We start from the raw sequence: 22769 nt of genomic DNA, 5'->3' as shown, positions 1-22769 counted from the left end.
TGGCTCTTAAGTAAAATTGTGAAATGAAGTTACCTTGGCCTTAGCTTTGGAAAGGTACGAAGCATGTTGTCTTATAATACTGTCATTTTTAGTGATGTGGGTGCACTACAGTGTAGTGCAACTACTTTTCTTGCAATGGTGCACAGTTTACTATTTTGCTGGTCAGCTGTTTATTCAATGTTGTGATATACTGAAAGGTCTGGCAATGCTGCAAGAAAAATGCCACTTTTCAGATTATTCACTCTAATGGAAAAGTAAGATATTTTTCAATATTTAACTTAGCCGGTGATTATAATAGCTGCAACTCTGTTGCTCGACAGAAAACTCTAAGGTAAAACTCGCCAGCGATCGCTACACAGGTAGCGGGTGTGCCCAACAGCGCCATCTGTCGTCCAGATACCCAGTACTCAATGTAAACAAAGACTCAATTTTCTCTCTGTCGTGCTATCGACAAGACGTACTTACTCGCTGTTGCTAAACTGGAGTTTTTTTACAACTAATTGGTGAAGTACATTATTCTAGTTTCATGCAGTCTAAACTAACGTCTCTTATGCAGGACTTTCGTGCGGAGAAGGTTGCTGCCGCACCAGCTAGTGCAGCTCCTTGCCTACAACCGCCCACACGATCGGTTGTGCGTCCGGTGGACGCTGAGGTAACCTTCTCACGCACACCAGTTGAGAGAGTTCCGCCACCCATGCGTTCCAGTGTGATCTGCCAGCCGCATGTTGACGTTCAGCGACGCACGGAGGTCTCCGTTGACGTTCGTGAGGTTCAACAACCGTCAGAGTTGTTTTGTTTTGACGCGGTGCGTCAACCTCCGCAACCCAGTGTGGTTGCCACTGCTCACCCACATCAGTCCAGACAGTCTGGAGTAGACGCTGTGCGTCCCCGCGCTGCTATGGTTGTTGCCAGCTCACAGACTGGGCAACAGTTCCATGACGTTGCGTCCGGCTCAGTCACGCATGCACCCGTGCGACCGGACTCAGCTAACCAGCCGTTACCCACTCCGTTGCCGTTCCCTCATCAGTTATCGGATGAGGGACTTTCTGATGATGATGTTGCTGCACACGTAGATGAACCGCATTCAGAACTGGACGAGCCTAAGTCTACGCAACCCTCTTTGGACTTTAGGAAAGTTTTGGCCCTGTTCAAAGAGATGTTTCCGGACCAGTTTGTTTCTGTGGCTCCGCGTTCTCCTCCGTCAGAGTTTGTGTTAGGCATGCCGTCATCCACTCCTGCCTTTACTAGACTCGTCCTCGCACGCTCGTCCAAGAGAGCTTTGCGTGTGATAGGAGAATGGCTGCAGTCCAAGAAGAGTTTAGGGAAGACAGCTTTTACGTTTCCCCCTGCTAGACTCTCTTCTAGATCGAGCGTCTGGTATGCCACGGGAGAAGTTCTCGGCTTGGGAGTTCCTGCCTCTGCCCAGGGCGACTTCTCAAGTCTCGTAGACTCTCCCCGCCGCCTTGCCATGAGACGCTCAAAGATATGTTGGTCATCTTCGGACCTGGACCACCTGTTGAAAGGTATCTTTAGAGCCTTCGAAGTTTTTAACTTCTTAGACTGGTGTCTAGGAGCTCTAAGCAGAAAGATCTCTCCGACAGAGAAGGAGACTTCCTTGCTCATTATGTCCTGCATGGACAAGGCCGTACGTGATGGGTCTAATGAGCTTGCTGCATCATTTGTGTCCGGAGTCCTTAAGAAGCGTGAAAACCTATGCTCATTCCTTTCAGCTGGAGTTACACCATGCCAGAGATCCGAACTTCTGTTTGCTCCTCTTTCCAAGTGCCTTTTTCCAGAAGACCTGATTAAGGAAATTGCCGCTTCTTTGATACAGAAGGACACTCACGATCTTGTTGCGTCCTCCGCTCGCAAAGCCACCCCTTTGCCTACCTTGTCAGCTAGACCAAGGATGGACACTCCAGCGTCCCGTTTTATTCCGCCCTTTCGTGGCAGAGCCTCCAGCAGAGGAGGTGCTCGTGCCGAAGGGAAACGAGGAAAGAAGAAAGGAACCAAGTCCTTTAAGGGCAGAGTCTGACTGCCAGCTTCTTCAGACAGCAGTGGGAGCCAGACTCAAGAACTTCTGGCAGACCTGGGAAAAGAGAGGCGCAGATGCACAATCTGTGAAGTTGCTCAGAGAGGGGTACAAGATCCCGTTTGTACGGAAACCCCCTCTAGCAACGTTTCCCATCGATCGATCTCCCAGGTACAGAGAGGAAGACAAGAGACGAGCCTTGAAACAGGAAGTGTCTTTTACTAGAGAAGGGAGCGGTGGTCAAAGTCTCGGACCATCAAACCCCGGGATTCTACAACCGACTCTTCTTGGTGTCAAAGAAGACAGGAGGGTGGAGGCCGGTGCTAGACGTCAGTGCTCTGAATGTCTTTGTCACAAAGCAGACGTTCTCCATGGAGACCACAAAGTCGGTTCTAGCAGCGGTCAGAAGGGAAGACTGGATGGTCTCTTTAGACCTAAGGGACGCCTACTTCCACGTCCCCATCCACCCGGACTCCCAACCTTTTCTGAGATTCGTTTTCGAAAAGGTTGTCTACCAGTTTCAAGCCCTGTGCTTTGGCCTAAGCACAGCTCCTCTTGTGTTTACGAGGCTGATGAGGAATGTAGCCAAATTCCTTCATTTAGCGGACATCCGAGCCTCCCTCTATTTGGACGACTGGCTTCTCAGAGCTTCTTCCAGTCGTCGCTGTCTGAAGGATCTAAAGTGGACTCTAGATCTGACCAAGGAATTGGGTCTCCTTGTCAATATGGAAAAGTCACAAGTGGTCCCATCCCAAACTATTGTGTATTTAGGGATGGAGATTCACAGTCTAGCTTTTCGGGCTTTTCCGTCGGCCCCCAGAACAAGCCAAGCCCAGTTATGCATCCAGAACATGCTGAAGAAGGAACGATGTTCAGTCAGACAGTGGATGAGTCTGATAGGGACGCTATCATCCCTGCAACAGTTTGTGTCATTAGGAAGACTACACCTCCGTCCTCTTCAATATCACCTAGCATTTCACTGGAAAAAGGACAAGACGCTAGAAGCGGTCTCGATCCCCATTTCCGAGAAGATGAAGTCTTGCCTGACTTGGTGGAAGGACAGTATCAGCCTCAGAGAGGGTCTGCCCCTGGCTGTTCAGACTCCCAACCACGTTCTCTTCTCGGACGCATCGGACGTAGGCTGGGGCGCGACATTAGACGGTCGGGAATGTTCGGGATTATGGAACTCGAGTCAAAGGACAATGCATATCAACTGCAAGGAGCTACTGGCAGTACATCTGGCCTTGAAAAGCTTCAGGTCTCTCCTTCAAGGCAAAGTGGTGGAGGTGAACTCGGACAACACCACTGCTTTGGCGTACATCTCCAAGCAAGGAGGGACCCACTCACTGACGTTGTACGAGATAGCAAGGGACCTGCTCATCTGGTCAAAAGGTCAAAACATATCGCTAGTAACGAGGTTCATCCAAGGCAACTTGAATGTCATGGCAGATTGTCTCAGTCGGAAGGGACAAGTAATTCCAACAGAATGGACCCTCCACAAGGATGTATGCAAGAGACTTTGGGCCACTTGGGGCCAACCAACCATAGATCTCTTTGCAACCTCGATGACCAAGAGGCTCCCAATATATTGCTCACCAATCCCGGACCCAGCAGCAGTTCATATAGATGCCTTTCTCCTAGATTGGTCACATCTAGATCTATATGCATTCCCACCGTTCAAGATTGTCAACAAGGTACTGCAGAAGTTCGCCTCTCACGAAGGGACAAGGTTGACGCTAGTTGCTCCCCTCTGGCCCGCGAGAGAATGGTTCACCGAGGTACTTCGATGGCTAGTAGACGTTCCCAGAACTCTTCCTCTAAGGGTGGACCTTCTACGTCAGCCACACGTAAAGAAGGTACACCAAAGCCTCCACGCTCTTCGTCTGACTGCCTTCAGACTATCGAAAGACTCTCGAGAGCTAGAGGCTTTTCGAAGGAGGCAGCCAGTGCGATTGCAAGAGCAAGGAGAACATCCACCCTTAGAGTCTACCAATCGAAGTGGGAGATCTTCCGAAACTGGTGCAAGTCAGTATCTATATCCTCGACCAGTACCTCTGTAACTCAAATAGCTAACTTCCTCTTATACCTGAGGAAAGAACGATCACTTTCAGCTCCCACTATCAAGGGTTACAGAAGCATGTTGGCATCAGTCTTCCGTCACAGAGGCTTAGATCTTTCCAACAATAAAGATCTACAGGACCTCCTTAAGTCTTTTGAGACCACGAAGGAGCGTCGTTTGGTTACACCTGGTTGGAATTTAGACGTGGTACTAAGATTCCTTATGTCAGACAGGTTCGAGCCGCTACAATCAGCCTCCCTGAAAGATCTCACCTTAAAGACTCTTTTCCTGGTATGTTTAGCCACAGCTAAAAGAGTCAGTGAGATTCATGCCTTCAGCAAGAACATCGGATTTTCATCAGAAAAGGCTACATGTTCACTACAACTTGGTTTTCTAGCCAAAAACGAGCTGCCTTCTCGACCTTGGCCGAAATCGTTCGATATTCCCAGCTTATCGAATATGGTAGGCAATGAACTGGAAAGAGTCTTATGCCCTGTGAGAGCTCTTAAGTTCTATTTAAAACGAACTAAACCTTTACGAGGCCTTTCTGAAGCTTTATGGTGTTCTGTTAAGAAACCATCTTTGCCTATGTCAAAGAATGCTTTATCCTATTTTGTCAGACTTAATACGAGAAGCTCATTCCCATCTGAGTGAGGAAGACCAAGCTTTGCTGAAGGTAAGGACACACGAAGTTAGAGCTGTCGCAACTTCCGTGGCCTTTAAACAAAATAGATCTCTGCGAAGTATAATGGACGAAACCTATTGGAGAAGCAAGTCAGTGTTCGCGTCTTTTTATCTTAAGGATGTCCAATCTCTTTACGAGGACTGCTACACACTGGGACCATTCGTAGCAGCGAGTGCAGTAGTGGGTGAGGGCTCAACCACTACAATTCCCTAATTCCATAACCTTTTAATCTTTCTCTTGAAATGTTTTTATTGTTGTTTTTTGGGTTGTCCGGAAGGCTAAGAAGCCTTTCGCATCCTGGTTGATTTGGCGGGTGGTCAAAGTCATTTCTTGAGAGCGCCTAGATTAGGGGTTTTGATGAGGTCCTGTTGTATGGGTTGCAACCCTTGATACTTCAGATCCTAGGGGTCGATCAGCATCCTAAGAGGATCGCGAGGCTCCGTAAGGAAGACGTACTTAAAAAGGCAGAGTAATTGTTCAAGTCGACTTCCTTACCAGGTACCTATTTACAGTAGGGTCCCGAATTAAGCGTGTTCGAATTACACGATTCCCCTTTTCCGCGATCGCCATTTTTCAAAAATAAATTTTCTGTATCTGCGAGGCTGTTCAAAGTTCGCGAGTCAAGCACTACAAAATGTATCAAATCTATTGTCTTTTTAAGTATATTGGTAGCCCTAAATACGGTGATTTATAATAAATGTTACAAAACAATATCAACATTACATTTCATTAACATAATTTCATAATGAATAGCCTATTTAAGGATAAAATTCCACATCAACAATGAAATCAACTGTTAACTGTGCGAGTCCAGCTGACAAAATGTAAACAGAAATGTGGTTACGTTCTCGGCAATCTTTATCTTTCTCCAACCTTACGATAATTGTAATGGTAGTGTTAATGATGGTATATTAAAGCATTATTTTTGTTTAGTACAGTATATTTAAAAGCCTTATTTTTCCCTCTGGGCGTTCAAGGTTTTTACGAGTAGACTGGGTTCGTTTATCGGCAGTGTAAATTTCGGTAACGAGTCGTCAATATTTTGTCATATTTTAAACAGTATACATTTGATTTGCAAACATTGGTTTTGTAGAGTAGACGGTAAAATAAAATCTAGAGAGAGAGAGAGAGAGAGAGAGAGAGAGAGAGAGATTTGCTCTCTCTCTCTCTCTCTCTCTCTCTCTCTCTCTCTCTCTCTCTCTCTCTCTCTCTCTCTCTCTCTCTAGATTTTATTTTACCGTCTACTCTACAAAACCAATGTTTGCAAATCAAATGTGTACTGTTTAAAATATGACAAAATATTGACGACTCGTTACCGAAGTTTAGGCTATTCACTGCCGATAAACGATAACAAACCCTTTAATGCAAACTAACTGTATCCTTTGATATTCCTCTATATTTATCACGAATTCCTTCTATACCTCCTCAGACACTCTTATTTCAAATATCTAAATTATTCTTATCACAACTAACACCATCTAGTCATTTTCATTCCATTATATCTATTATTCCTCTGGATCTTATTCCCTTTCCTTATTCTGTTTATTCGATGGGATTCGTTTTTCCCTTTACCGTCTTTCAGAATCTATTTTTAGCCACTGGTAACCAAATCCCCCCTTCTCCCGTCTCCTACCGTCTCCCCTGCGAGTCCACCCAGCCTATCTCATCACTCCCCCCACCTTCATCCTCCCCTGTTCTAGGTCTGTAACCTTCTGCGTCATAATTCTCTCTCTCTCTCTCTCTCTCTCTCTCTCTCTCTCTCTCTCTCTCTCTCTCTCTCTCTCTCTCTCTCTCTCTCTCTCTCTCTCTCTCTCTCTCGTTATACAATACTTACAAATAGATGAAGAAACCAAAATCGGTTTTCTTGAGTGTCAATTAAATACAAAACGAAAAAATTATACCGTGTATACATCCATTTCAATCATAGCTTAAAATACGGTAACCGATTTCGTCCGCAAACCACTATTTTTTAGGAAACACCATTCTATTCCAGAAAATTTTTACTCTTTAAATGTCAATTGCGCTATAATAAAACATGTACTTATGTTGTTAAATTTTGGGTGTGTTTTAAAAATCGAGTATTGCTAACTTATTTTTGTTTTACTTTTGGCTGTGATCACATCAGCTGATGTCTAGCTTCCGCGCGAATACAATAACAAAGAATTGTTTACACCATTTCTTAACTTATTCAAACCATCTAAACAGTTAATATTACATAAACACCAATGTGTTATAACCTATCATATTTATTGTTTAGTACTTTAAAACATCTCTCTCTCTCTCTCTCTCTCTCTCTCTCTCCTCTCTCTCTCTCTCTCTCTCTCTCTCTCTCTCTCTCTCTCTCCCTCTCTCTCTCTCTCTCTCCCTCTCTCTCTCTCTCTCTCTACCTCTCTCTCTCTCTCTCTCCCTCTCTCTCTCTCTCTCTCTCTCCCTCTCTCTCTCTCTCTCTCTCTCTCTCTCACATCGAACGTTATAGCGGTAACCTAATTGTTCGGTGACTTTAAAAATAGGCCTAGTACTTTCTTCTTTTACCTTTTTTGCATATGGATCCATAATTGAGGTGGTACAAGTTGACTTATAACTGAAGTTAGGAAAAGTATTTGGATATGGAAAGGACAATTATCTTTCGTAACAGTTAGAATTATCGTAAGTTATCACTCTGTCATTAGCGGCAGTTTGCTATTGTGGATTAAACGCATAAGGAAAAAAAAAAATTTCCAGCTTTGCTACGAATTTAGGAATTTATATGGATACGGTAAGTAAAATATTTGTAATAACATAATGTTTACTAAATGTTTGTAATATCATTAGTTATGACTTAGATCATGTGTGTTTATGCATTCGTTTGTTTATGATGATCGAAGATGGAGCGTAAACAAATGGAAGGTTTCCGTTTCAGGCGGCATCATAAAGAAAAACATTTCATAAATGGCATTCATTTCATTTATTTGAAAGTTCTAATAAAAAATAATTAGAACATTGGTAATAACAAATTCAACATATAATCTATACTTGGTAAAATTGCTGTCAATTAAAAACACAGATGTATAAATGCGTCTGTTTCTTCGTTGTGATCAGAGATAAACGTAAACAAAACATTGGTTGTCGTTTTCTATTGTGCTTTTTAGCGTGTTTAGGAAACGCATGATATAAAATCGCCTTTATTTTGATAATTCTGGATTTTCAATCATACAACAAGCTAGTCTATAGAGTGATGGTTTTGCTATTCACCAGCTGTATTATACAATAGATATGACAAACATTAAATTTGTCTATTTTGGGTTGTGTTATAACAGGAAATATATGGTGTTTACACCTATCCTGGTTGTAATTTTAACCATTTTTCAAGTTATTAGAACTTTAAAGTATATTAAATGTTTTATTTATTTACAAAAACAATTTGATATTATAAAGAAATACAGTATAGTACAAAGAAAATATTGGAAATGGGTAGTAAACACATTTGAATAGGCAAATTGCTGGTTGCCATGGCCACAATGGAATTATTTCTGTTGTGTGTTTCGAAATTCGCGATTTTCCATTTACACGAGGTCATTAATCGACCAAATTCTCGCATAATTCGGGACCCTACTGTATTTTGTTTTTGTTATTTTGATAACTTCTAAAATGAAATAAAAACTCTTAGCTCATAATAATGTAAACATATATTGCTGGTCTCTACCCACCCCCCTGGGTGTGAATCAGCTATTATAATCACCGGCTAAGTTAAATATTGAAAAATGTTATTTTGATAATAAAATAAATTTTTGAATATACTTACCCGGTGATTATAAATTAAAGGACCCTCCCCTCCTCCCCAATAGAGACGCAGTGGAACGAGGAGAAAATTGAGTCTTTGTTTACATTGAGTACTGGGTATCTGGACGACAGATGGCGCTGTTGGGCACACCCGCTACCTGTGTAGCGATCGCTGGCGAGTTTTACCTTAGAGTTTTCTGTCGAGCAACAGAGTTGCAGCTATTATAATCACCGGGTAAGTATATTCAAAAATTTATTTTATTATCAAAATAACATTTTGAGATATAGTAACTGTGCTAATCTCCTTCAAGACTCAACCTTATAGTTGGACTGTAGTATGGAATTAAAAAGTGATGCAGATATGCACTTTTTTATGCGTTAGATAAGCTTGAGATATCTATGGCTAGTTAGGTAATTTTCATCATTTGATGCCTTCCTTTGGTTATAAAAGCTCACTGTCTTTATGGTGTAAAAGTCATGTAGCATACGTGAAAGAATACAGTAAAGTAAAAATTTTTCTAGAAGTAAGAAACACCACCATTATGATGCGTGCGCTGATGAGTGAACTTTGACGTTTCTATGTAAGAGGGTTGTTTTTAATAATACTCGCATAAAAGATCCAAGGCAACAAGAGACTATTTAATCTTTAAATAAACTCATTTAGTCTTAATTCTGGGGATTTCTTTGTCCTTTAATATCCATGTATATTGAAGGAAGTGTAAGGATGTGCATTATTATACTTATCCAATATTCTCTGGCTATTAGATCTGTTCTTACACAAATACAAACCTTCGTCCTTTAATTTGGAGATTGATTCAAGCGCAGCTGAAACTCCGCAGATGAAAATTATAACGAGGTGTTGGCAGTAGTAGGCAATTGCTGGCCAGTGACAGGGAAGCCTCACCCCTTTGCTGGTACATTGAAGTTGCTTTGATTCTTGCCATCAAATAACGCAGATGGGCTTTCGGCTTCTCATCAAAGGCTGGGAGAATCGCCTGTTTCCCTTAACGATATAGGTGAGCTGCTTCCTCGGGAGGAGTTAAAGTTTTATATCTTGTTCCCATTGATGATGCTCTTCTAGGGTTTTGGACATAATCCCTTGAAGGGGAATAAAACTTCAGCGTTTTATGACATTGTCAAAGGGTTTGAACTCGAACAGCCGTCTAATATTCCGTCCTCGAGTTGGACTTCCATGTTTGTCCAACCCACTACAAGTTTGAGATAAAGGCAATATCAGTAGGAACAAGTTCTTCACGAAAGAGAAACTTGAGTCCTGTGTATGATGCACGTACTCATGAGTAATACTGTATGTCTCCGAGCCCATAGTGAATTTGGACTGGGAATCATCGTTTGCTGATAAACACACTGCTTCGCTGCTTGCTCCAGATAGGCGTGCTTCTGGATCGAGCACAAAAAGAGTGCCTACTCTCACTAGCATGCTTAACATTAGTGAGCCTGTGACATGCACAATGACAATGTGCGCCCACACTAGCGCGCTTAACACTAGTGCACATGGTGACAAAGTTAATGTGAACCTATGGATCTGCAAGCACTCTCCCTAAAGGAAGAATTCCCGAATATGTAATTGCAATTTATTGCACGTGTTCAATGATTGCAAAGCTGCAGATGATGACAGACACTCATTTCAAGCTTGTCTTGGTGCCATCATCTATACCCTTCCCAGAAGGACAGGGGATAGCTGGTAAACAAGTACTGTATGCCAGGATGCAACTTATGGTCGCATTCATCCTAGATCAGGACGCTTACTGACCTGAATGAAGCTATTCTTGTTCGAGTGTCAGCTGATTATATGTTGCCAGTTGGAAGAAAATGGGGCTGCCTCCCTTTTTTTTCCCCTATTCGACAATTAGTCCTTTAAGCCCAATCGAGTTGTTTTATATCTTTTAAGGGCTGTCTGTTATGGATTATTATGCAATCAAATAATCATTTCACGATGGATGTAAATTTTTTTTTCTACACAGAATCACAGTGCTTTACTATTATTTTGAGTAAAATAGTACAAAAAAAAAATTATTCTATAATCACTTCATAATGAACACACAATTTTTCAGTGGTTTAGTGTGAAAGACAATAGAAATACTGGTATGTAAGCCTGAGTTTGTCTACCACTAGGGAATGGAAAAGCATGGTTTATCTCTATATTTTCTATTAAGGTCTGGATGACAATTTTACCGCAAACACAATAATCATCAATGCCTTTTCCCCAGGGGACCCAAAGCCAAGTAACTTAACAAATTTATAAAATCTCTTTTGGAAGACTCCCTTGCACCATCTGTACTGGAAATCGTATTGAAGGGATCATGAGAATTGTTTTCAGTTTGGTGTTTACAGTTTTGCACTTTGCTACAAACTTGTCACACAACGCACGTACACAAAAAGTTCTTCCCGATGTCATGACACGATTGCGTTTCACTCTCGTTACCACTCATGATGGAAAAATGTTTCAATGATTGCAGTTACTTGAGAGGAGAGAATAGGGAAGAGTACGGGATTATAATGGGGAGGACTACAATATTGGCATGCTTCCACCTTTAGACAACACACAAGTTCAGCCATCTTTTGATTTATAGATAAGCTTCACAAGCTCTTGATCTCACTCACTCTCTTTGTTAAACTAAAGAAGTTTTAACTTGTGTAAGGTATTTCCAGTCATTCTCAACCCCTTGCCAAACCTAACCCAACCTTAGTGATTCTAATATAAATAGCATTTCATTCAGCATGGGTTCTGAGCATACATGGGGCTCCACAGACTCAAAAGCCTCACACAGGACCTCAAAATCTCTACATGCTATAGCTCATTCTGCTGCTAAAGCCTTGCAATACCACAATTCTAGTCAACCTTTAAGACAAAGACTGGGTGGGTTGTCTTGATCCTAATATCCCTGCTCTCGCTAAAGTAAATGCTTCCCATAACTAAAGTTGTATGTTTTTACGGTATTGTAATTATTAACTACTCTTTTGGTTATCTTTTGGGGGAGTTTCATAGAGATGGATAAAATTTTGAAAACAAAATTTCTTATTTCTATACTTGCCTTACGTTAATATACATGTCCATCCTCCTCCCCACCAATTCATGGCACCAAGAGAAGAGATAATGTTGACTTCAAAATTGAGGCCATGACTTGCTGATGTGGCAACCGGGATTCCATACCACTTACCACTAGAGGGCTCTATTCTTTTTTTTAAGGTCATGTATTTGTTGAATCAAAAGAAAAGGGAAATTTTACGGGTCTGTGGCAGTTAAACCTGACATAAGTACTTGGGGTCTGTTGTTGCAGCAAATGGTGGAGTGGAAGCAGATGTATGCCAGAGAGTGAATGAAGGTTGCAAAGTGTTGGGAGCAGTTAAGGGAGTAGTAAAAAATAGAGGGTTGGGCATGAATGTAAAGAGAGTTCTATATGAGAAAGTGATTGTACCAACTGTGATGTATGGATCGGAGTTGTGGGGAATGAAAGTGATGGAGAGACAGAAATTGAATGTGTTTGAGATGAAGTGTCTAAGGAGTATGGCTGGTGTATCTCGAGTAGATAGGGTTAGGAACGAAGTGGTGAGAGTGAGAACGGGTGTAAGAAATGAGTTAGCAAAAAATGGCTGTCTGCTAAAGGTGATGAATGCAAGAGTTGATGGGAGAAGTACAAGAGGAAGGCCAAGGTTTGTGTGGATGGATGGAGTGAAGGAAGCTCTGGGTGATAGGAGGATAGATGTGAGAGAGGCAAGAGAGTGTGCTAGAAATAGGAATGAATGGCGAGCGATTGTGACGCAGTTCCGATAGGCCCTGCTGCTACCTCCGATGCCTTAGATGACTGCGGAGGTAGCAGCAGTAGGGGATTCAGCATTATGAAGCTTCATCTGTGGTGGATAATGTGGGAGGGTGGGCTGTGGCACCCTAGCAGTACCAGCTGAACTTGGTTGAGTCCCTTGTTAGGCTGGAGGAATGTAGAGAGTAGAGGTCCCCTTTTTTGTTTTTGTTTCATTTGTTGATGTCGGCTACCCCCAAAATTGGGGGAAGTGCCTTGGTATATGTATGTATAAATAATTACAGTATTAGTATCTATGTCCCGTGACATCGCTATGACAGAATTTTTAAGGCTATACAGTACGGTATGTAGGTGATTGATGGAATTATGGAAAAACTAAATTTATTACATAATTTTATGTCTTATATTTTTTTGTTGAATTCCTCCCATTGAAGTGTATGATTTTTGGTTTTCAGAGAAAAAGGGTATCAGAAAATCCACCCAGTTGAAATCGGCAGAAACTGTGAAGCGGCAGAGAGAGAGGGCAGACCTGGAAAGGAGGAGGGCAATGAAGAAGAGAGACAAGGTGCCTTTGTATCCAAGACTCACCCAAGAGGAGTTGCTGGAAGAAGCCAAGATAACAGAAGAGATAAATCTCAAGTCTTTAGGTATTATGGTTTTCTTTCTCATTTTTTTTTTAACTTTATTCATAGTTTCAAGATGGTTTGTTTTAGTATAATCTTATGGGGTTAATATGCGGTGTGGTCTCTAAGGAATTTTCAGCTAAAGTTCTAATAGTTTATATAGGAAATATTTATTTTAGTAGTGTTACTGTTCTTTAAATATTTTATTTTTCCTGTTTTCCTTTCCTCACTGGGCTATTTTCCCTGTTGGGGCCTCTGGGCTTATAGCATCCTACTTTTCAAACTACAGTTGTAGCTTAGCTAGTGGTAATAATAATGGTAATTATCCTGGAATTTAGTTGGCTTATCCTTTGCCTAGGACTTTGTATCCAAAAAGCAAATCATGTGTCCTTCAGATATGTCCACAGTAATAACCTGCCCTACATTGCAATGCATCTTTTTGATATTGTCTTCAATTTGATAGTTTGTATAAAAATTTGTCATAATATAGTTTTTTTGTTAAGTTATAAGGTGGGTGTTGTTGTTGTTGTTTTTTTTTCTTCTTTTTTTTTTCTTTTTTTTTTGGGTGAATTTAAAGATGGTGTATATTTTGCAGAAAAATACGAATTAGCCGAGTTAGATCGTAAGAAACCAAAAGTTGTACGACGAGGATTCACTACAGCATTCATTCGATATCAATCAACTGCAATGCCTCTCATTCAGGAAATTAAATCTGAAGAAATGGAAACGGAAGAACCCAGCGTGGATGTGGATACACAGGTATTTCCCTCTTTTACTAGAAAGTTGTCTGCTTGATATGTTTTATTTGATTAATCTTAATGGTCGTTTATACATGACAGAACCTTGATTTACAATGCATGTATCCCGTTGTATGACAGCTGGCCAATATAGGGTTTCTCTTGAAAGGAGATGTATTCCATTCGCCAATTCGAGTGTTTTGAAATTACGAGGAAGCTCTTCCTCATGGATCTTAAATTGTTATCCATCATCTGTCCTCAGTTTGCCTTACATCCAGCAGCATTAATCTGTTCATGTTCAATTATTTTATTTTTATGAAACCCCTGATGTTCATAATGCTTCTACTGAATTTCAAAGCCTGGAGTTATATCCACATAAAACCTGAAAATAAATCTTTTTTTTCTTTCCTTTCAATAAGGCTTAGTCCTTTAGTACTGTATCGAGATGGTCTGGTGGTTAATGGAAATATCCTCTGCTTGGGAATGTTACAACCACATCTTCCTTTCAATCATCTTGTTGATTTTGGTTAGATAGTATCAGTGTGTACTCCCGCCAGATTAGGTGGTTTTTTTATTTAAAGTTATTAATGATAATAAGAGATGTTTTCTGTATTCATATCTGTATTTGTTAGTGGTCCCTGTGAGAGTTGTTCAAGAGTCATTAGTGAGAGATCATGATACTCATTCACTTTTTTGTCCTGTGCCAGAATATTGCGATTCAGAAAATCGTTGTGAGAAATATGATCACTTACCGTTCCTCTTATAAAGCTGTCAGAATTCCAAATCCAAACAGTTAGTTCTTGGGAAAATCCAAAATAGTACTAGGCTAGTTAATAACAATGAGAATGAGATTGATAATGCATTTAGCTATTAACGAGGGTTTGTCGTTTGATGGTAATGGGCTTCATAAGATTTTGTTCCTCTGCTTCAGTAGTTGAATCTAAGAAGACTAGTGAGAAGGCAAAAGCAGGGATTCTAGCCTAACCTGCCCTGTTTCGAACCCAAGGCTGACTTGTCAAGTTTGGCCAAGTGGTTCGAGTGCACCATTCAGTATGGGTTCTGATGGGGCCTAGCACTAACAGTCAATCGTCTCTACATGAGCCTCACACTCAAGATACTAAATAGGGTCTATTTTGAAACGCCGACCTGCTCTTTACGATTACCGGATTCCGAGATAGAAAACTAAGCTGGTAGACTGGATCCTAATAACCACATTACCTGAAACAAAAATCAGAATAGAATTTACTCTTATACCTCAACTGATTGTCACCCTCGAGTCATCAGGGACTTGGTTAACCTGTTTCAGTTAACTTGTTCCTTCCAAGGTCTCCTACCACCAAAGAGAAGGAAGGATTCACCAAAGCACAGCACGACCGATTGTTCAGCATCTCTCAAAACACCAGCCAATATCTCTGCATGGTTTCGTGAGAAGAGCAGCCGTGTACCTAAATCTAACCCCCAGTAAGGTACAGGAGCTCGTGCTCCTTCCACCATTACTCGGTCTCGTACCAGAGTGACCATGAGATCTGGCAGCCACTCCGTCCCTGTCTTACCTTGTGCCTTTCCCAAGGTGCTTCGAAAACACCATCACACGAGATGTCCCTTCTATTCGATACCTAGATCTTCCATCTCTCAGAGACTGATCCGTGATTGCATTTTCCTAGACATCAAGGGTTGGTGTGGCCCTCTTCTCCGGTAGCAGAAGCAGTTCCTGACATGACCTCACCCATAAGTAGCCCCATCACCCCCTGATAAGGTCCTCCTATGGATGGTGACTGGGAAAGGGAGGAAGCTGTTAAAAGAGAGCCCTTCTCTTGTGACCAATCAGTTTTCCCCTCTTCACATAAGCTTGACGGCACCGCCAGTTCCTGCAGGTAACAATCACCAGTTGTTATTATTATTAAATGTTAAGCTACAACCCTAGTTGGAAAAGCAGGATGCTATAAGCCGAGGGCCCCCAACAGGGTAAATAGCCCTGTGAGGAAAGGAAATAAGGAAAAATAAAATATTTTAAGAATAGTAACAATATTAAAGTAAATATTTCCAATATAAACTATAAAAACTTTAACAAAACAAGAGAAAGAGAAACTAGATAGAACAGTGTGCCCGAGTGTGCCCTCAAGCAAGAGAACTCTAACCCAAGACAGTGTAATACCATGGTACAGAGACTATGGCACTTCCTAAGACTAGAAAACAATGGTTTGATTTTGGAGTGTCCTTCTCCTAGCAGAGCTGCTTACCATAGCTAAATAGTCTCTTCTACCCTTACCAAGAGGAAAGTAACCACTGAATGATTACTGTGCAGTAGTTAACCCCTTGGGTGAAGAAGAATTTTTTGGCAATTTCTGTTGTCAGGTGTACGAGCAGCATCTGTAAAGAATAGGCAGACTATTCGGTGTCTGTGTAGGCAAAGGGAAAGAACCGTAACCAGAGAGAAGGGTCCTATGTAGTACTGTCTGGCTAGTCAAAGAATCCCATAACACTCCAGCGGTAGTACCTCAACGGGCGGCTGGTGCCTTGGCCGACCTCTGGCTCTCTAGTCTTTTCATCGTGATGTACAACACATCTGTAGAGAGATATGAAGACACTTGTGTGCTCCACAGAGTGCACTCACTCTGGTAGAAGAGTTCTTCAATAATGTTGACACTTGAGCACTTCAATCGTATTCATTTTAAGGGAGATGGTTAATGTTTATTGTATTAAAGTTAACGTCTTACAATCCAGACCAATTACCATTGACTTGCAATTTATTTTGTTTAATGTCATTTAGGAGAGGAAGGATAACAGTAATGCAAGTAAAAATAAAAATGGGAAAATAGATTCTCCCCACTAATAAAGAAGGTCTCTGCAAACTCTTCTCAGCCTTTTTACCAGAATTATAGTACAGTACAGTACAATACTTGCAATTTGAGGGATATTTCAAACACCTTTTCATGGCTAGCACCTCTGCAGGCCGGGTGGATCAGTCCTGATAGATTAAAATAATGTATCAGGATCATCATGAATGATGAGATGTGAATAGAAATTCTAGTTTTATTTTAATGATACCCAACACCAAAACTTGAGGCATGATGTTCATGATATAGTACAAGTAAAACTTTGAAAAGTTATATTAAAAAACAGGAGTTATAAACCATTAAAAACCTCCATTATTATTTTTCAAATTTCAGTGAAAATCATGTGTGAAATGGCAAGACCTATAAAGAAAATGTAACTTTCAGCATTTTTTATATCACTATGAAAATTAAGGAATAGTCTGTTTCTTACATTTTTATTTTATTTTTAATGGAAAAAGAATTCTATACTGTATTGTGCAAATTAATTATTCCATCTTTAAAACAATCACCCTTTTACCGTAGATATGTAAAAGGTTCATTTGCTGCATAAATTTCATGGACTCTACCATTGTCTTGAGAGTAGGATTTGGAGACGGGCTTAATGCCAGCAATGGGAAAAAGATTCTATACATACATACATACATATAACAAGGCACTTCCCCCAATTTTGGGGGGGTAGCCGACATCAAACAAATGAAACAAAAAAGGGGACGTCTCCTCTCTATGTTCCTCCTATAATACAACAAAATAAAGGATTTCCAACTCAATTTATATGGCTAAAATGGATTTATGTTGCAAAAACAGGTTGTAACTCAAATTTTTCCCTTGAATCCACACCCTCTTTGAATCTATTAGTTCCAATGATAGACGGTCATGTCTTAGTCGGTATGTATAAGGATTTTTTTCAATATTATAATTATTAAAGAGATGCATTTCCTAATAAAGATGTGGGCATAAAGGAGTTAAATTATCTATATTTTTTCTTCAGGAGCAGTTAGGAGAAACTGCAGATATTCTGAAAGCAACCAATGTTAACGTTGAAAATCAGCTGGTGCGTAAAAGTCCCAGTAAACCAGTCGAAACTTGTGAGAGGACGTTTATTACATTTTCAAATGAGGGATCATATAAAAGGGCTTTTCGGAGAGTCAAACCCAAGGTAGTGCAAAAGAATATCTGCCCCATCACAAGGTATGTGCATGAAAACCTCTCTTATCATATGCTGCATCTTGTATTAACCCTTTTACCCCCGGGCTATTTGGAACTTTCTAACCCTTAACCCCCAGGCATTTTCTTTTTCAAGCACATTTTGCTATATATTTTTTCTTTAAATTGCTCTAACAGCCTTAATTTTTATCATAGAGAGGTCAGGTTGGTCTCATTCTTTTGGAAAATGCATGAAGTTTTTCATAAAGTTATCAAAAATATGCAAAAAACTGTAAATAGCAGTTTTTTGCAAGGACGTACTGGTACGTCCATGGGGGTAAAGGGATGAGTTTTGTGAAACGTACCAGTACGTCCATTGGGGGTAAAAGGGTTAATATAGCAGTTGAGGAATATAAGGTCCTAGGTATTAAGTTGTTTTATGGATTCTTTACTGCATTTTTTATTTGTTCCTACACAAATAGAAACCCTTGCATTTTGCATAGGAAATGATAATAGTGAAGTTGGAATACGAGGTGTCAACAACCGACAGGTATTTACCTACCAATAGTGGGGAGGCAACTCCCCCCCCCACCCCCCCACTGTGCTGGGTTACTGACAAACCATAATGGGACTGTCCGCCATGGTGTTTTGACATACCAACTTTCAGAAATCAAAAATAGTTTTATTTCTTCTATGTATGTGTAAGCATATTGTACATGCTCTCCAGAAGTTTCAGCCAATTATTTTTACAAATAACGAATGATGACGTCATCCTTACTGCATCGTCTGCATGACTGAGTTTGACAGAATCATCTTTGTGTTTATTTTTGCACACACACTCTCTCTCTCTCTCTCTCTCTCTCTCTCTCTCTCTCTCTCTCTCTCTCTCTCTCTCTCTCCTCTCTCCCACCATTTGCTGCAACAATGCACCCCAAGTACTTATACTGATTCACCTTCTCAAGTAACTCTCCATTCAACATGACATTCAACCTCGCACCACCTTCCCTTTTCGTACTTCTCATAACCTTACTCTTACCCACATTAACTCTCATCTTCTTTCTCTGACATACCCTTCCAAATTCTGTTACTAATCAACCAAGTTTCTCTTCCGAGTCTGCAACCAGTACAGAATCATCCACAAACAACAACTGATTTACCTCCCATTCATGATCATTCTCGTCTTATCAGTTTCAATCCTCGTCAAGTACCAAAATTTTGGATTTTTTAAATTAGATGTAGGGTGCCAATAGTACTTGAAATCCTGTAATGTACCAAATTTGATACATAGGTAACAAAGACTTGACCATGGTAATCCTGGGTGCTCAATCCTCTTGAACTAAGCAGGCTAATCTGTAGCAAGTGTGGGCATTTTTCACATGACAGGAGCGCCACTCCAGTCCTGCAGACAAACCGTACGGTCAGTCCTCTGTGTGTTTGGCTGGCTTTAGATCTCAGTCATCAGGGAAGATATTTGCAGCTCTTCTATTATAATCTTTATCTCTTTCCAGCATGTTTGAGACTTCAAGTGTGACTGCTTTTGACTTTGAAGATGCCTGCAGAAATGCAGAAGTGCTCTGCCTAACACCTGCAGCCTTTTTATGAATGCTGCCGCACTTTTATGAATGCTACTGAGACAGATCCTCATTAGTTGTGCCCTACCTGAAAAGGACATTCCTGTTTCCAGGCCTCCCTTTGCAACAAGTGATGGGAGTGGTCATCATCCCTGTGGGAGAAGTATGGCAGGAGGAGGAAGAAGCCGAAAAGGAATTCTTCGCCTTAAAGGTCTAAGGTCTTCTTCCATCCCCGGTACTCTGATCTTTGATATCTCCTTTAGTATCCTCCCGGGTCCAATCGAGCAAGATTAGTGACTCCTGACTTAATACCTTTAGGGCAAGCCCTGGGGCAAGAGTCCTTCCTTTCCCCTAGTGAAACGGTTGGCCCTCCTTTTCAGAAATGTGATGTGCTATTTTAGCTGGGGCCCTTCTTGGGTAACCAGTATTCCCCTTCAGAGGAGAAGTTACATCAGTTACTATCGTCTCGACTCCAGCAGGAGGAACCTGCTTTGGAAGATAACAGCCCTTTGGGGTATCCAGGGAAGTCTTCAGTCGTACCAGTCAGGTACCTTCAGAGTGAGATTTGTCTCCTGGGCATTTTTCCTGAGGGAAATGCCCATCACCTGCCAGAGGACTTCTAAGCGAGTGCCTTACCCCTCACCCTTACAGGAGGTCTCCTCGTTCAGAGCACTGTCTCTTTGGAATGTGCTCGCAGGTTTGTTGCACAACCTCTGCTAGATCCCTCCTCCTTGGGTGGGGACCGTAGGCAAGATAAAATTTGAATATCTATTTATCATAGGTTTTAATTTCTAACTTAATATTTTATGAAAAAGAACTCTCCCAAATATATAATTCTGAAGAATTCCCATCCCTTTAATGGTAATAAGGCCATCTACTTTCTTGTTGAGGGAAATATTAATTTTAAGACCAAAGACAAAATCCTTTGTTTATGTGAGGGATGTGGTTTAGTTTTGAAAATATTTTGTTGCTTGTGCTAATGGTTCTATTAAATTTTCATCAATCCTTTCCCACAAATATGGACCTTAGGTTGCTAAACCACTTAACAGAATTGCCACTAAAATTAGTGGATTTGTAGAGATGAAGTTTGTCCAAGAAAAAGAATTGAACATGAATATTGGTCGATATAGAACACTATTCTTGCCTTTCCTAACCAGATCTTTTAATTGACAAGTATTGAGAAACACGAGTCTTTTCTATTCTGTTCTTTATCCCAGATTCTAGTATTTATCTCTGACACCTTTGTTCAGTTAGTTAGCATCTCAATAGATTTGAAAATGCTCACTTATATTAATGAACATTTGTATTTGCAGGCTGCCAGCAAGGTATTTTGATCCTGTAACACAATTACCATATGCCACTCTACAGTCATTTCGTGTTTTGCGAGAGGCATATTACCAGCAACTTGAAGATAAGGGTGATCGTAATAATAAGGATGTAAGTATTTTTTCCTTTTTTTATGTAATTTACATCCTTTGGAAACACTTAAATGTGTTCATTTAATTGCAATTTTATTACTTTAGCCTTGGGCCTTCGATGCTTTTAATTTCCTAGACCAATTGATAGGTTGCTATTAAAGTGAGTGAAGCATTAGCTAGGGGAGACTTTCTCGAATTAGAAGGGTTCTCTGACTTTAACCTAACTATCTTATATTACTTATTTTTTTACGGTAAGTAATTCAATCTTCTCTGACTTTCCTTTTCATTTACTATATATGGTTATTCATACTGAGCATAATGGTAATATCAAACAAACAAACAAGGTTTTTATTGATAGTACAGTATGCTATGAAACAAGAAAATTAAATGATGATATACAGTAAGAAAATATGAAGTAGGACTTAGATGATTGCCGAATCATGACGCAGCTTAATGAATTTATGGAAACTTCACTTTTTATCTCGGTTGTAAGTCGAACCTGTACATTTTTTTCTTGAAGTGTTTCTGTATGTTGTTTAAAATTTCCTTAATACTGGGTTTTATGAGTGGTATCAACCACGGTATCTTAATGTTCAATAATCTTCCATGTCTTGTGGAAGCTTTATAGAACAAATTTTATGAATTCAAGTAGATGTGATATATAATGCTCTATTTTGAAATAAAATATTTCGAGTTTACAGGTGCTTTATTTACTGTTTTTTTGATGGAATACACATTTGAAGTGGTATATCTCTAATGTTTCAATAATGATTTTTACCTTAGGTAGCAAAGTGGTTAGCATGGCGACGAGAGTATAAAAAGGCACGTGCATCTGCGCAAAACATTAAACCCACTGTTACGCCGGTGCAACCTGCAACAAACTCGCCGGCCCCGGTTTCAGTAGCAAGACCAGTAATTCAGGCTGCTCCTACACCTGTTTCATCTGCTTACACATCAGCCATCACCTTAGCAACCACCCCCACTTCAACCGTCACCTCTGTTGCTGCTGTAGCGCAAATACTTCGTTCTGCTGTGTCAGCAACCAGTGCTATGCCAACAACAATCCCAACAACTTCTATAGCAACTGTGCCAGCAACTTCTCTTCACATACCTCGACCTGCAGTTACAGCTGTCACCAATGCTCAGACAGGTATAGTGTAAATAGATATATAGATAGATGATATACTCTAATGAAGAATTTTGAGTTAATATTTATATAGAACTTGATTTTATGTTTAATTGCAAATTATTTTCTTTTTAAATTAAAAACAATAAAAACTTCTTACAATTAATATAAAAGTATAATTTGTGGTTGTTTTAACTTTTATGATTGGAATATAATTTTTAATTTGATTTTAAACAGGTGGAGGATTTACTAATCTTCAAGGGCAAACAGTTCAGTTGGTTCAGACAGTTGGTCGTAATATGGGAAGTGCAGTGCGTCCAAGCCATCAAATGGTGGTTGTAACTAGTGCAGGTCCAGCAGGTGGTCTCCAGCTTGGTGGAGCCAATCTTTTGGTGCAAGGAGGAGCTGGAGGGACCACAAATCTTTTGGTGCAAGGCAGCGCATCTGGTACTGTTGGGAATCTTCAGATTGTCCAGGCTGGTGGGGGAAGTGGTGTCCAGGTATGGTTTTTCCCAGTTTTTTCTATTTGTAAATGTTTGTCTTCACCTAGAAACCCCAAATGGAAAAACAATGATGAGATTTTTTATAGGTAGGTACCTTGGTTTAACTGACATATGAAGGCGGATTTATACAACCACCCAAAGCTTTTTTATTTCATGAACTAAATTTAGGTCAAACAATTCGGTGGTTGTTGTCATGCTATGGTTTGCATGATTTCATAGGGGGATGAAAACCTATTTGATCTCAGAGTCAAGGCTACTCGTTCTCATCAGACTGCAGTTAATGTAAGAGAAATACTTGAAAAATTTGAAGTAATCATCTGATACATTTCCCTGGCAATTAGTGTTTTATGTACCACATATGTAGGCTAGATTAATTGGTGAATTCACACACATACTTTAGAATAGATATGATACAGGCAAATACCCAAGTTGATAACAGGATGAGATCTCCATTTATTATTTCTATTAAACAAACTTTTGGTATGATGATAACCTAT

General features: G+C 40.3%; 1 protein-coding gene across 2 annotated transcripts in view; it reads left to right on the top strand.

Annotated features, from left to right (window-relative positions):
* YL-1 (Vacuolar protein sorting-associated protein YL-1) overlaps positions 1-22769 on the top strand; it is a 71087-nt gene that overhangs the window by 33697 nt on the left and 14621 nt on the right. For both annotated transcript variants that reach the window (XM_068347972.1, XM_068347973.1), the window contains exons 5-10: positions 12770-12961; positions 13533-13696; positions 17500-17699; positions 20539-20662; positions 21427-21793; positions 22007-22269. In XM_068347972.1, the coding sequence (XP_068204073.1) occupies positions 12770-12961; positions 13533-13696; positions 17500-17699; positions 20539-20662; positions 21427-21793; positions 22007-22269 (1310 nt within the window). The remainder of the gene's footprint in view (positions 1-12769; positions 12962-13532; positions 13697-17499; positions 17700-20538; positions 20663-21426; positions 21794-22006; positions 22270-22769) is intronic.

Source organism: Palaemon carinicauda, chromosome 24 (genome assembly GCF_036898095.1).
Source record: "Palaemon carinicauda isolate YSFRI2023 chromosome 24, ASM3689809v2, whole genome shotgun sequence".
NCBI classification, from domain to species: Eukaryota; Metazoa; Arthropoda; class Malacostraca; order Decapoda; family Palaemonidae; genus Palaemon; species Palaemon carinicauda.
The sequence above is the reverse complement of the archived record's forward strand: the minus strand, read 5'-3'. Positions and strand labels throughout refer to the sequence as shown.